The sequence below is a fragment of the Phyllobates terribilis genome, unplaced genomic scaffold, assembly GCF_046119375.1.
Source record: "Phyllobates terribilis strain yellow unplaced genomic scaffold, ASM4611937v1 Scaffold_3__8_contigs__length_932513732, whole genome shotgun sequence".
NCBI classification, from domain to species: domain Eukaryota; kingdom Metazoa; phylum Chordata; class Amphibia; order Anura; family Dendrobatidae; genus Phyllobates; species Phyllobates terribilis.
In genome coordinates, this window is record NW_027362763.1 from 323,420,228 (window position 1) to 323,433,394 (window position 13,167).

At 40.8% G+C, this 13,167-nt stretch overlaps 1 protein-coding gene across 1 annotated transcript in view; it reads left to right on the top strand.

The window, feature by feature from the left end:
• Nucleotides 1-13,167, top strand: part of LOC141259323 (probable cation-transporting ATPase 13A5) — a 417,702-nt gene that overhangs the window by 220,919 nt on the left and 183,616 nt on the right. The window contains exons 10-13 of the mRNA XM_073675081.1: nt 1,489-1,659; nt 4,947-5,104; nt 7,518-7,706; nt 8,279-8,340. Coding sequence (XP_073531182.1) covers nt 1,489-1,659; nt 4,947-5,104; nt 7,518-7,706; nt 8,279-8,340 — 580 coding nt within the window. The remainder of the gene's footprint in view (nt 1-1,488; nt 1,660-4,946; nt 5,105-7,517; nt 7,707-8,278; nt 8,341-13,167) is intronic.

The window sequence follows — 13,167 nt, forward strand, 5'->3', positions numbered from 1 at the left end:
CCTGCATGGGGCATTATGAAGAGGAGAGGTGACATCCTGCATGGGGCATTATAAGGGGGGGGGACAGCCTGCATAGGGCATTATGTGGGGGGGGAACAGCCTGCATGGAGCATTAAATGGGGGCCAGTATTCTGTATGGAGTGTTATATGGGGGCTTGTATTCTGTATAGAGCGTTAAATGGGGGCCAGTATACTGTGTGGAGCGATTCGCCGGTTTCTGAGCTATTGTGGAATTTACGATAGATATCGGTCATGTAATGTAAGAAGTGAAATCTTTTGCATTGTACTACATATATATATATATTTCTCTGCGGTATCTGTGCATCATGAATCCTGGTATGTATTAAAGGGGCCCACTGAGACTCTTTCGCCCAGGGCCCACAAAAACCTGGAGACGGCCCTGCCCCTGAGACCTGGGGCTAAGTTTAGCAATTTGAGCAGCAGCAGCACACAGGACTATAATGCAGTGTTTGTTGGTATAACCACTGAATCTCCTATACAGCCTGCCTGCTTGATGTCTGGGATGGATATTAGTCCTCAGAAGGACTGTTTGTTTGATTTTGCAGGCTTGAGAGACCCTACACTACCTATTTCACAGTATAAATCTCTCCCTAGCTCAGCAGCACTCCCCCTACACTGTCTGATCCGGAGCGACTGTGTCCAAGATGGCGGCGCCCAGTTCTAAATACTCGAGGTGACGCTGTGCGGCCAGCCAATCACTGTAATGCCCACAACCAACATGGCTGCGGCATTACAGTGACTGGCTGGCAATCCCTGCATGTTCATTGGCTCTGTAAAGAGCGCCAAACATGCAGGGCGGAGACCCAAGCTCCCGCCCGAGTAACCCGGAAATGCTCGGTGCTCGCCGAACATCCCGAGTAGTGTGATGCTCGGTCGAGTACCGAGCAGTGTCGAGCATGCTTGCTCAACACTACTTATGATCAGAAGAGTCCTTTTTCGCTCTCTCTCTGTCTTTCTCTCTCTCATGTAGAGTGTAAGCTCTTATGATCAGCGGCGTCCTCACTGTCTCTCCTATAGATTTTGAGATGTAATGATCAGAGTGGTTCTCTCTCTCCTCTCTTCCCTATGTACTTTTCAAGCAATTACAAGTTTTCTAGTACTGAGATTCACGCCAACTTATTCGCCATGAATCTCAAATTTCAGTTTCAAAATATCCGCTCATCTCTAGTTACAACTGATCAATTCCCTCTTTCGCTCAGTGACTTTTGTACTTCTCCCAGAACATAAAAATCCCTCTTATAGGTTCTGAGAACTCTGATGCCCATGTGGCTCCAAAAAAGTAAATTTTTTTGAACAGCAACAAGATAGCTGTCAATCTTAATCTTGTACAGAACAATATGATATAAATATAGTATAAATCAGAAGATCAAAAAATAAGTACAAAGAGGATTATATTAAAAAATGTGGTATTTAAAAAAAAAACCTCCTCATTGTAGTGGTTTTAAATTTGTTTGATTTTTATTTCAGGAGAAAGTGTTCCTGTGACAAAAGTTCCTTTACCAAATGTTGATAATGGAATTCCATGGAAACTGCACAGTGGAGAAAATTCTCGAGCATCCATACTGTACTGCGGAACAGAAGTTATAAAGACAAAACTCCCTCCTGAGGGCGCTGTTAAAGCTATGGTTTTACAAACAGGTTAGATAACTGGGGTCTGCACCAAATATTCCTATCAGTCAAGGTTTAAATTGATTTATTGCAAAACAAGTCACTTGAGTCTGCAAATTGGTCACGTGACTGGTTTCTTGTGCAGATACATGTGCTCATCCAAATTGTGGGGAGATGCCTGGGCTGCCTTTCTAGTTTCATGCATTATTCTGGTCTATAAAACGAACCAGAATTACCCATAATGTGATTTTTTTTTCACACAATCAGTCCATGTGGAATATTGGCCACGTGCACTGGAATACTGACTATAATTAATCTCTGTGCTCTTGGTGTGTGGTCTATGACGCACATGTATAGCAAAAGGACTGACTACACATTACTCTGAATGAACCATTAAGAGGATGTAGACTCTATAACTGGTTAGTCCGGCTTGTATACTTTTCCAAGGTGTCATTCAATGAAGGAAATCATATGTTGCTTTTTTTACACTTTCCCATTCAACATTGTGTATTTATTCTTATTCATTTGCATAGGCAGGCCGAACTTTCAGGATTCCTTTCTTCCTGCATTAGAATGAAAGTTCTAAATTGTACACATTGAAGCAACATTCTGGCTTTTTACCACAGTAATAAAACTTATGTTTGTATATTGTAGGTTTATATAATGGGACTCTGTCAGCACAGAATGACTGTTTAACCCCTTAAGCCCCGGAGCATTTTCCGTTTTTGCATTTTCGTTTTTGCTCCCCTTGTTCCCAGAGCCATAGCGTTTTTATTTTTTGGTCAATATGGCCATGTGAGGACTTATTTTTTGCGGGACGAGTTGTACTTTTCAACGCCATTACTAGTTTTACCATATCCTGTACGGTAAAACGGGAAAAAAATTCCAAGTGTGGTAAAATTGCAAAAAAAGTGCAATACCACAGTTGTTTTTTATTTATTTTTTTTACCACGTTCACTGAATGCTAAAACTGACCTGCCCTTCTTATTCTACAGATCACTACGAGTTCATAGACACCAAACATGTATAGGTTCTTTTATATTTAAGTGGTGAAAAAAAATTCCAAAATTTGGTAAAAAAAAAAAAAATAGCGCCATTTTCTAAGACCAATAGCGTCTCCATTTTTCGTGATCTGGGGCTGGTTGATGGCTTATTTTTTGTGCACCGGGCAAACGTTTTTATTGATAACATTTGGGGTAGATCCGATGTTTTGATCGCCCGTTATTGCATTTTATTGCAATTTTGCGGCGACCAAAATACGTAATTCTGGCGTTTAGAATTTTTTTCTCGTTACGCCGTTTACCGATCGGATTAATTCTTTTTTTATATTGATAGATCGGGCGATTCTGAACGCGGCGATACCAAATATGTGTATGTATTTTTTTTTATATATATTTTATTTTGAATGGGGCGAAAGGGGGGTGATTTAAACTTTTATATTTTTTTATTTTTTTTAATATTTTTTTTTAATTTTTTTTTTACTTTTTGCATGCTTCTATAGTCTCCATAGGAGACTAGAAGCAGCAACTATCCGATCGCCTCTGCTACATACAGGGGACGAGCAGGTCCCCTGCATGCAGCAGAAATGGTCCTGTGCTATGAGCGCCGACCACTAGGTGGCGCTCATAGCGACAAGATCATGACAACCACAGGCGTCTGCTGCAGACCCTGGGTTGTCATGCACGCCCATCGGCGACCCGCGATCACGTGACGGGGGTCGCCGGTGGGCGGGGCTTGTGACGCGCTACCCGGAAGCGCGCGTTAAATGCTGCTGTCGGAGATTGACAGCGGCATTTAACATGTTAACAGCCGCGGGTGGATCGCGATTCCACCCGCGGCTGTTGCGGGCACATGTCAGCTGTAAGAATCAGCTGACATGTGCTCCGTTCAGTGAGGGCTCAACGCAGCAGCCCTCACTGAACCCGGGGCACGCAAATATGCGTACTAATACGTCCCCGGTAAGTAAGGGGTTAAACCAAGTACAGGTGCTCGGTGCAGCATGTTGGGACCAATAATTTATATACACCTTCCCACCTGCTTGTTTTCCATCAATCTCAACCCTTCTCTGGCTCCAGAAAGTCAGAGCTGTCAATCAAAGACGGGGGTGGAAATTGAGGGAAAACAAGCAGGTGCAAGTATGTATTTAAATGTTTGGCCCCACCTTAGTACATTGAGCTCCTGTACTTAGATTAAACAGTCATTCTGAGGTGACAGAGTCCTTTTAATAACACAATTATGACAAGTATTAAACACATAATTCAAAAAATAGATAAAGATTGTGAGCAGAGTTCGAGAAGCTTCTTCACAATTCTCTTTTTGAACTGGAATTGTTGCATGTACATTCATTTTTGACTCCACTGTGGTTTTTGGGTTGTCTTTCCTCATATTTCGTATGAAGAATGCTATAAAATGTTATTGTTTATTACGACAATAGCCTCATAACTTGCAAAATGAGTGCACATCTCATAGACAGAAAAATGGGGTACAGTGCATCTGTCTATTGATTTTGTGAACTTTGAACTTTCTGATATATGTACATGTTATGCATTCAATGGGATTTTTCAATGCAGATTTGCATCTAGAGAATCAGCAATGTAATAAAGTGCCTGGTAAGTAAATGTAAATTTAACAAAACTCCTGACTGTGGAAAATTCCAGTATGGAAACTTACATGCAGCACAGTTCTTAAAATCTGCAGAGTGTTGGTCACATCCATACAAAGTAGCCATCATTTCAGGTATCCTTCCACAGATAACTATTGTAAATTTCATCTAATCCCAATGAGCAACCTAAATACTATATACTAGCTGCATTACTTATTGTGTCACATAAGGGAAGAGTACAACAAGGACGAGGATCACAATGCAATGCTCGGACTGGTCGGCGGCTTTACCCACCCAAGAGTGACAGTTCCATAAAAATATATGCTGTTACGCTTGAGTCCAGAGAGCCAATGGCCAGTCCGAGAGTTGTGTAGCGAAACTAGTCTGAGTAATACAGCCGTCTGACTCTTCTCTTAGGCAATGTTAACAGAGTTTTTTATAAATAGGAGTGGGGCTTGGAAAATTCATGTACATGCAGCAGACAGAGATTGATTCTAATGCTTGGAGCAGATTTTCAATCAGATATTTCTGCAACAGATCTATCATTTGTGAACATTTGCTGATTGTTCATAATTTAGTGGAGTCATATTGGGCAATCCACAGTGTTAATTAACAAGCATTTATCATCTATATGGTATATCTAACAATTTCATCCAGATTTAGCTATTGAAATGTAGTATATTTCTAAAACACATTCACATTGTTTTAAATCTAGGATTCAACACTGCAAAAGGAGACCTAATACGTTCAATTCTTTACCCAAAACCCATGAATTTTAAACTTCACAGAGAGGTGATGAAAGTCCTCATTGGATTAATTGTGCTTTCTCTTATCGGTGTTATTTACACTGTGGCACTTTATTCATTGAGTGGAGTAAGTATTTTTCATGGTATTGCATATAAAATCTATCATATGCACTTTTATAAAAATAGTAAGAAGCACATAAATCTTTCCAGATTCCATTTCCAGTAGCATGAACATTTATTTCGCTTGACCTTGTTTACATTTTTTATAGTATTTTAGAGTAATGCAGTTTATTACAATGATTAATTTACATGATCAATGTGCAACATACAATAAATAATTTGCAATCATTACAGATGGCCTTTTAAGTGGTAAACACTACATATACTTTCATTATAGCATTGTGATTTAAAGAGTAAATAAACTTTTTTTTTTAATTCTCCTCTTGACATTCAAAGGTTATGAATTTTTCAAGTATAGTTGATTACGTTGTTGACCTTGCTATTCTCCCAGGCACCATGATGTAGTTTCATTTTAATGCCCAGTTCATGCTCCTTTAGAACTCTTTTCAACTGTTGCTCCGCAAGATCCACCGACTATAGCTAAAGGAAACCTGACACCTCAGAAAATACTATATGCCTGCCGATATGGGGCTAATCTGCATGTACAGTAAATAGCTGCCTGGCTCTCCTGTGGCTACAGTTTCCACACATACTGGAGACACTGACACATGCAGACCCATTCAAATCTATGGGTCTGCACACGTGGACCGTGTCTCCGTGCGCTCCACACGCTGACATGTTGAATTTTTACATGCTGCACTGTCCGCAAAATGTCTCACACTGAACACACACCGATGACATCCATGTGTAATCAGTGTGACATGTACCGGCGCCTGGGACTCAGTGTACAGTTAGCGCTGTTCCCAAGCGCCGGGTGCTAATTGCTGCCCTCATTATTGTCCCTTGCCCGCGCTATGATCAACACGAGCAAGGGACAATTTTGAGGGTAGAAGTCTACTCCCGCAGTGTGCAACTGTAAAAATAAGAATAAAATAATAAAATCCTTATACTCCCCTGTCCGGAGATGTCCCCAGCTGTAATCTTTTGACCGCTGATGCCGAGAAGCCGGGGAGAATGAGCTGCTCCAGCGAGCGGGGCCCTACACTGAGCGGAGCTCACTGAGTGACAAGACACTGCTCCTGAGCTCAGCGCAGCCCCGGGGCCCACTCGCTGGAGTGGCTCATTCTCCCCGGCTCCTCTGCATCAGCGGTCAGAGAATTACAGCGAGGAATATTTCTGGACAGGTGAGTATAAGGATTTAATTTTATTTTTCCACATGGACACTGTGGGAGCAGGCTACTACTCCCAACATTGTCCCTTGCTCGTGCTGATCACAGCGCGAGCAAGGGACAATGATAAGGGCAGTGTTCAGCACCCAGAGCTTGGGAACAGCGCTAACTGTACACTGATTCCCAGGTGCCAGTACATGTGATCCTGATGCGACACACGGGCGGTACGCGTATGCCAGGTGCACATGGACAAAGATATCGCCGTTTTTTTCCAGTACTGCAAATATCTGGATGTGTGAAACTGGACTTAGTCTGTATTCACAAATGAGTATTTTTGATCAGTATTTGTATGCCAAAACCAGGAATGTCTCCAAAACACAGAACAGGTGCCAATCTTTCAATTATAGTTTTCCTCTGATTATTCCACTCCTGGTTTTGGCATACAAACACTGATGCATGACCAAATACTGACCATGTGATTATAGTGATTATTTATAGCACCTTCCATTATACCATGAGAGGTAAGCACACCTCAGCACTTTCATGGACAGTTGGCTCTGCACAGATGTGCCGCAATGCGAGTTGTCAATCAAACTGCCAGGGCATGCACATGATCCCTGCTCTTAGTATAGTGATCAGTGCTGTAAGCACTAACTGTAGACACTTTATGCTTGCTCCCATGACTGAAAGTCAGTGGCTGCATGGTGGAAATAAGTAAATTTTCTCCCAGTACCACACTTTCAGTAAGGCGCCAGGCAGCATCGGAATGCTATTAACCTGCAGGTTAAGCTAATATCTGCAGATAAATAGTTGTTTCTGAGGTGACAGGTTAGCTTTAAGAGCTATATAGACTGTAATGTACCAGTCTTGCTGACCAGCTTTTGTAACTAGCTTTTAATGGAGCATGAACTAGGCATTGCAACACATTAAAACATCACTGCAGAATAGTTCTATTGCCACCAAGTTTGTTGTCTCTTTGTGAGAGATTTTTTCCCTGAACTGTTTCCTGTTTACATCTGTATTCTTTCACCCTGACACCAAAGTTCCTTATATCTTACATTATACTTAAATGGGTTTACTTCCAACCAACCACATATTCCAAAATTTTGAATACTTGATCAATAAATTGTTTTCTTCAACTTTTTTTATTTTTATAAATTATCTCTGTTGATTTTATCATTCATAAGCTCATTAATATTACAAGATAGCAAAGTAACTAATATATATATATTTTTAACATGCACTTTATAGGCTACTGCAAGTGATTTGGTAATCATGGCGCTTATTATGGCCACTATTGCGATTCCAGTCTCTCTGCCACCAGCTCTGACCATCTGCAGTCTTTATTCACAAAGTCGCTTAAGAAAGCAAGGGATATTTTGCATTAGTCCTCAGCGGATTGTGGTGTGCGGACAGTTGAACCTTGTCTGTTTCGATAAAGTATGTGGTTGTTCATAATAGCCATGTTATTGCAGTATGTTTCATTGTTATGTTCATTTTTAAAAAGTTTAAAAAAAATCTTACAAATTGTGTTAAATTGTTGTTAATATTTCCAGGCTCTGTCATATAAAGACAATCCTTATTCATATTAATCAATATAGACACCCATCTTGCCAGTGTCCTTTTCTTCTTCAGTATCTGCTTTGTCCATGAATTGCATGGTCAGACATTATTTGCAGTAGAAATGTCAGATATAGCTTCCCCTGCTGAGGACAGATGATTTCCGGAGAGTGGAAAAGTTGAACTAGCACTGATCAGTTGATCGTTAGTTCAACTTTTCTTTAGAAAGTAGATGTATCATGATTGTATTATGCAATGTCTATTTAAAAAAAAAAAATCATTCAAAAAATTTGTAAAATAAAGAAATGGTAAAAGGATACAACTAGCGTAAGGTCCCAAGCTCTGATAAGGAGAATGAGAACTGATGAGTTATTAGTCATAAGAAATTAATGATAAGAATATGTTATGGTTCCTTTAAAGCTAAAAGCACAAACTAGTGTATCTTTACCCAGACAGGTACATTGACAGAAGGTGGCTTAGATTTGTGGGGCATTGTTCCTTCTGAAGGAAACGGGTAAGTTAATTTACGGTAAGTTTCTGTTTGGAATATACAGTGGGTAAAATAAGTATTGAACACGTCACTAATTTTCTAAGGAAATATATTTCTAAAGGTGAAAATTATCACCTAACGTGGGTAACAACCCATCCAATGCGCAAAGGCAAAGAAATGAACCAAAGATGTCCATAAATTAAGTTATGTGTAATAATGAGAAATTACACAAGGAAAAAGTATTAAACACATGAAGAAAAGAGGAGGTGCAAAAAGCCATGGAAAGTCATGACACCAGCTGATTTTGGAGGTATAAACATCATGGTATGGGGCTGTTTTTCAACATACAGCACTGACAAACTTCATATTAATGAAGGAAAGATGAATGGACATATATACCAAGACATTTGTGATAAAAATCTGCTACCATCTACCAGAATGATAAATTTTAAATGAGGGTGAACATTTCAGCAAGACAACGATTCCAATCACACAGCCAAGAAAACTCTCAATTAGTTTCAGAGAAAGAAAATAAAGCTGCTAGAATGGCCCAGTGAATCACCTGACCTGAATCCAATACAGCATTTATGGAAGGAACTAAAGCTCAGAGTTCATAGAAGGAGAACGCGGAACCTTCAGGATTTGATGAACATTTATGTGGAAGAATGGACCAAAATCACACATGAGCAATGCATGTGACTAGTTTCTCCATAGGAGTATTGAAGCTGTCATCACCAACACATGCTTTTGTATGAAGTATTAAATAAATTTCAGTAAGCGTGATAAATACCTTTTCCCTGTGACATTTATCATTATTACACATAGAGTATCTTAGTTTATGGACATCTATGATTTGATTTCTTTGCCTGGGTGGATTGGATCGGTTGTTACTGATATCTGGTGAAAATTTCATGATGGCAACAGCACCTTTAGAAGTATATTTACTTAGAAAATTGGTGACGTGTTCAATACTTATTTCACTATATATGTACATGTATATATATCTATATATATGTATAGATATATATCTATGTACAGGTGCTTCTCACAAAATTAGAATATCATCAAAAAGTGAATTTATTTCAGTTCTTCAATACAAAAAGTGAAATTCCTATATTATATAGAGTCATTACAAACAGAGTGATCTATTTAAAGTGTTTATTTCTGTTAATGTTGATGATTATGGCTTACAGCCAATGAAAACACAAAAGTCATTATCTCAGTAAATTAGAATACTTTATAACACCAGCTCGAAAAATTATTTTAAAATCCGAAATGTTGGCCTACTGAAATGTATGTTCAGTAAATGCACTCAATACTTGGTCGGGGCTCCTTTTGCATCAATTACTGCATCAATGCGGCGTGGCATGGAAGCGATCAGCCTGTGGCACTGCTGAGGTGTTATGGAAACCCAGGTTGCATTGATAGCAGCCTTCAGCTCGTTTGCATTGTTGGGTCTGGTGTCTCTCATCTTCTTCTTAACAATACCCCATAGACTCTCTATAGGGTTAAGGTCAGGCAAGTTTTCTGGCCAATCAAGCACAGTGATATTGTTATTTTTAAACCAGGTATTGGTACTTTTGGCAGTGTGGAAAGGTGCCAAGTCCTGCTGGAGAATGAAATTTCCATCTCCAAAAAGCTTGTCGGCAAAGGGAAGCATGAAGTGCTCTAAAATTTCCTGGTAGACAGCTGCGCTGACTTTGGTTTTGATAAAACACAGTGGACCTACACCAGCAGATGACATGGCTCCCCAAACCACAACTGTGTTATGATCTGCAACAAGTACTAAGGAAAGAAAGGGGAAGCTATCCCTACAGTAAGACTAAGCTGAATCCCTCCGATGTAGGGGGCTGCTTGTTCCTTGCGAACAGACCCGCCTTAGTCCTCGACTAGTCTGAACGAAGACCTATAGCATAAAGTGGAGGAGTCCCTAAAATAACTAAGGACTGGAACAAAAATGGGACACCTCCATAACAGAGAAAGTTGTTGCAGAACACAAAAAGATAAACTGAAAAAAAGGTAATAGAGGTCCCAGAAGAACCAAGCGAACTGACAGAGATAAGCACAGAAGCACCTGGCTAGCAAAACAGTCAAACAACACTGAAGTCCAGCACAGTCAAAAGGGCGGAGCTGGAATATAAAGGCAGATGGTCACGTGACCGCAAAACACAAGATGGAAAAAACAAACAGGAGGGTTCTAACAGTACCCCTATTTAATGAGGATCCTCCGGATCCTCCAGGCCCAGGCCTATCCGGAAACTTCTTGTGGAAAGCTGTAACAAGCCTAGGAGCGGAGACATCAACCGCCCTTACCCAGGAGTTATCTTCGGGACCGAAACCCTTCCAGGAGACGAGATACTGTAATCTCCCTCTATGCCATCTAGAATTCAAGATACGAGAAATTTCATATTCGCCATCTTCCACCACAGGAGGAACTGTACCCGTATCTGATACATCAGCCTTTTTCAACAAGGAAGCATGAAACACAGGATTAATCTTCCAGGAAGTAGGGACATCCAACCTAACTGCAGACGGGTTAACAACCTGAAGCACTTTAAATGGACCCACAAACTTAGTACCCAGTTTTTTAGAGGGAATCCTCAACCGCAAATTCCTTGAGGACAACCAAACCATGTCACCCACAGTAAACAAATCCTCCTTACGTTTCCTGTCAAAATACTTCTTGGACTTCTTGTTAGCCTCTTGAAGGTTGCAACGTACATTAGTCCAAACTCTCTCCAAATCACCGGAAAAATTCTCCTCCTTCAGCACCGCCGAGCCCAAATTGGAGAACTAACCCAAAGACGGATGTCTCCCAGTACAGCAAAAAAAAAGGAGAACACCCAGCTGAGGAGGATGTATGATTGTTAAGAGCAAATTCTGCGAGAGGCAGAAACTCAGACCACACCTCTTGATTGTCAATCACAAAACAACGCAAAAACTGTTCTACATCTTGGTTCTTTCTTTCAGTCTGTCCATTAGACTCAGGATGATACCCAGACGAAAATGACAAATGGACTCCGAACCTGTCACAAAACGCACGCCAAAAGCAAGCCACAAACAGAGGTCCTGTATCAGAAACAATATCCGTGGGAATGCCATGAAGCTTGACAATCTCCTTAACAAAAGCCTTAGCGAGAGTCTTAGCGCAGGGCAACTTAATGAATGGAACCAAATGACACATCTTACTAAAGCGGTCCATGACCACCCAGATGACAGTAAAACCCTCGGACACAGGCAGATCAGTAATAAAATACATTGTGAGATGCGTCCAAGGTGCACTAGGAACCTCCAGAGGGCAAAGCAACCCCGCAGCAGGAGTATGTGAAGACTTTGACCTAGCACACACAGAACATTGACACACCCACTTGATGACTTCTTTCTGCCATCCAGGCCACCAAAAACTGTGACTGGTAAGTCTCTTAGTCTCAGAAATTCCTGGATGACCTGCTAACCGAGAATCATGACACTCCACAAACAAATCTCTCCTAAAGGTTCTAGGCATGAACAACCTCCCATGGGGAGTGTTAGATGGAGCATCATCTTGAGCTTTCAGAATCCCATTCTCCAAAACGGAGTCCAATGCCGCCACTACAACTCCTTTCTGTAAATTACTCTCCTCCTCCTCGGCACCGACCGTAGGAGAGAACCTGCGAGATAAAGCATCGGCTTTAACATTCTTAGTACCAGGGATATAGGTAACAGAAAAATTAAACCGCGAAAAAAAAAGTGCCCACCTAGCTTGATGGGTATTCAAGAGCTTGGCAGCATCCAGATAGATCAAATTCTTATGATCTGTGAAAACCTGAATAGGAAATCTAGCGCCTTCCAAAAAATGACGCCAATGTTCAAACGCAAGTTTAATAGTCAGCAACTCCCGATTTCCAACATCATAATTCAGTTTGGTTTCCGAAATTTTTTTCGAAAAGAAGGCACAAGGATGTACTCCATCCCTGTTCTCCTGAGACAAAACTGCTCCGACCCCTACCGATGAAGCATCGACCTCGACCAAAAAAGCTTGGTCTCATCAGGCTGCATAAGGATAGGGGCAGAACTGAACCTCTCTTTGAGATACTTAAACGCTTCAATGGCCTCAGTAGTCCACTGGGCCGTATTCGCACCTTTCCTGGTGAGATCGGTTAGAGGCTTAACAATTACAGAAAAATTCTTATGAATTTCCTGTAATAATTGGCAAAACCCAAAAATCTCTGTATAGATTTCAAACCAATAGGCCTAGGCCATTACTGCACAGCCTGAACCTTCACCGGGTCCATCTCAAAGCCCTTGCTGGAAACAATGTAGCCCAAAAAACGAATTTTCCGCACAGCGAACTCACATTTTTCCAGCTTAGCAAAGAGTGAATTATCACTCAATAACTGCAAAACTTCACATACACTCTGCCAATGGGACTCCAGATCTGGCGAATAAATCAAAATGTCATCTGATTACACAACCACATTCTTACCAATCAAAGGTCTCAGGATGTCATTAATAAGGTTCTGAAAAAAATGCAGGTGCATTGGTAAGACCAAAGGCATCACCAGATTCTCAAAATGACCTACCGGAGTGTTAAAAGCAGTTTTCCATTCATCACCCTCCTTCACTCGTAACAAATTGTATGTCCCCCGGAGATCAATCTTAGAGAACCACTTGGCCCCCACTAACTGGTTAAACAAGTCAGGAATTAATGGCAATGGGTAGGAATTGCGTACGGTAATCTTATTAATTTCACAAAAATCCAGACATGGACGTAAACCCCTGTTCTTTTTTTTAACAAATAAAAATCCAACTGCCACAGGTGACTTAGAAGGTCTAATGTGATCAGCAGCCAGGCTAGTCTGTCTGTATTCC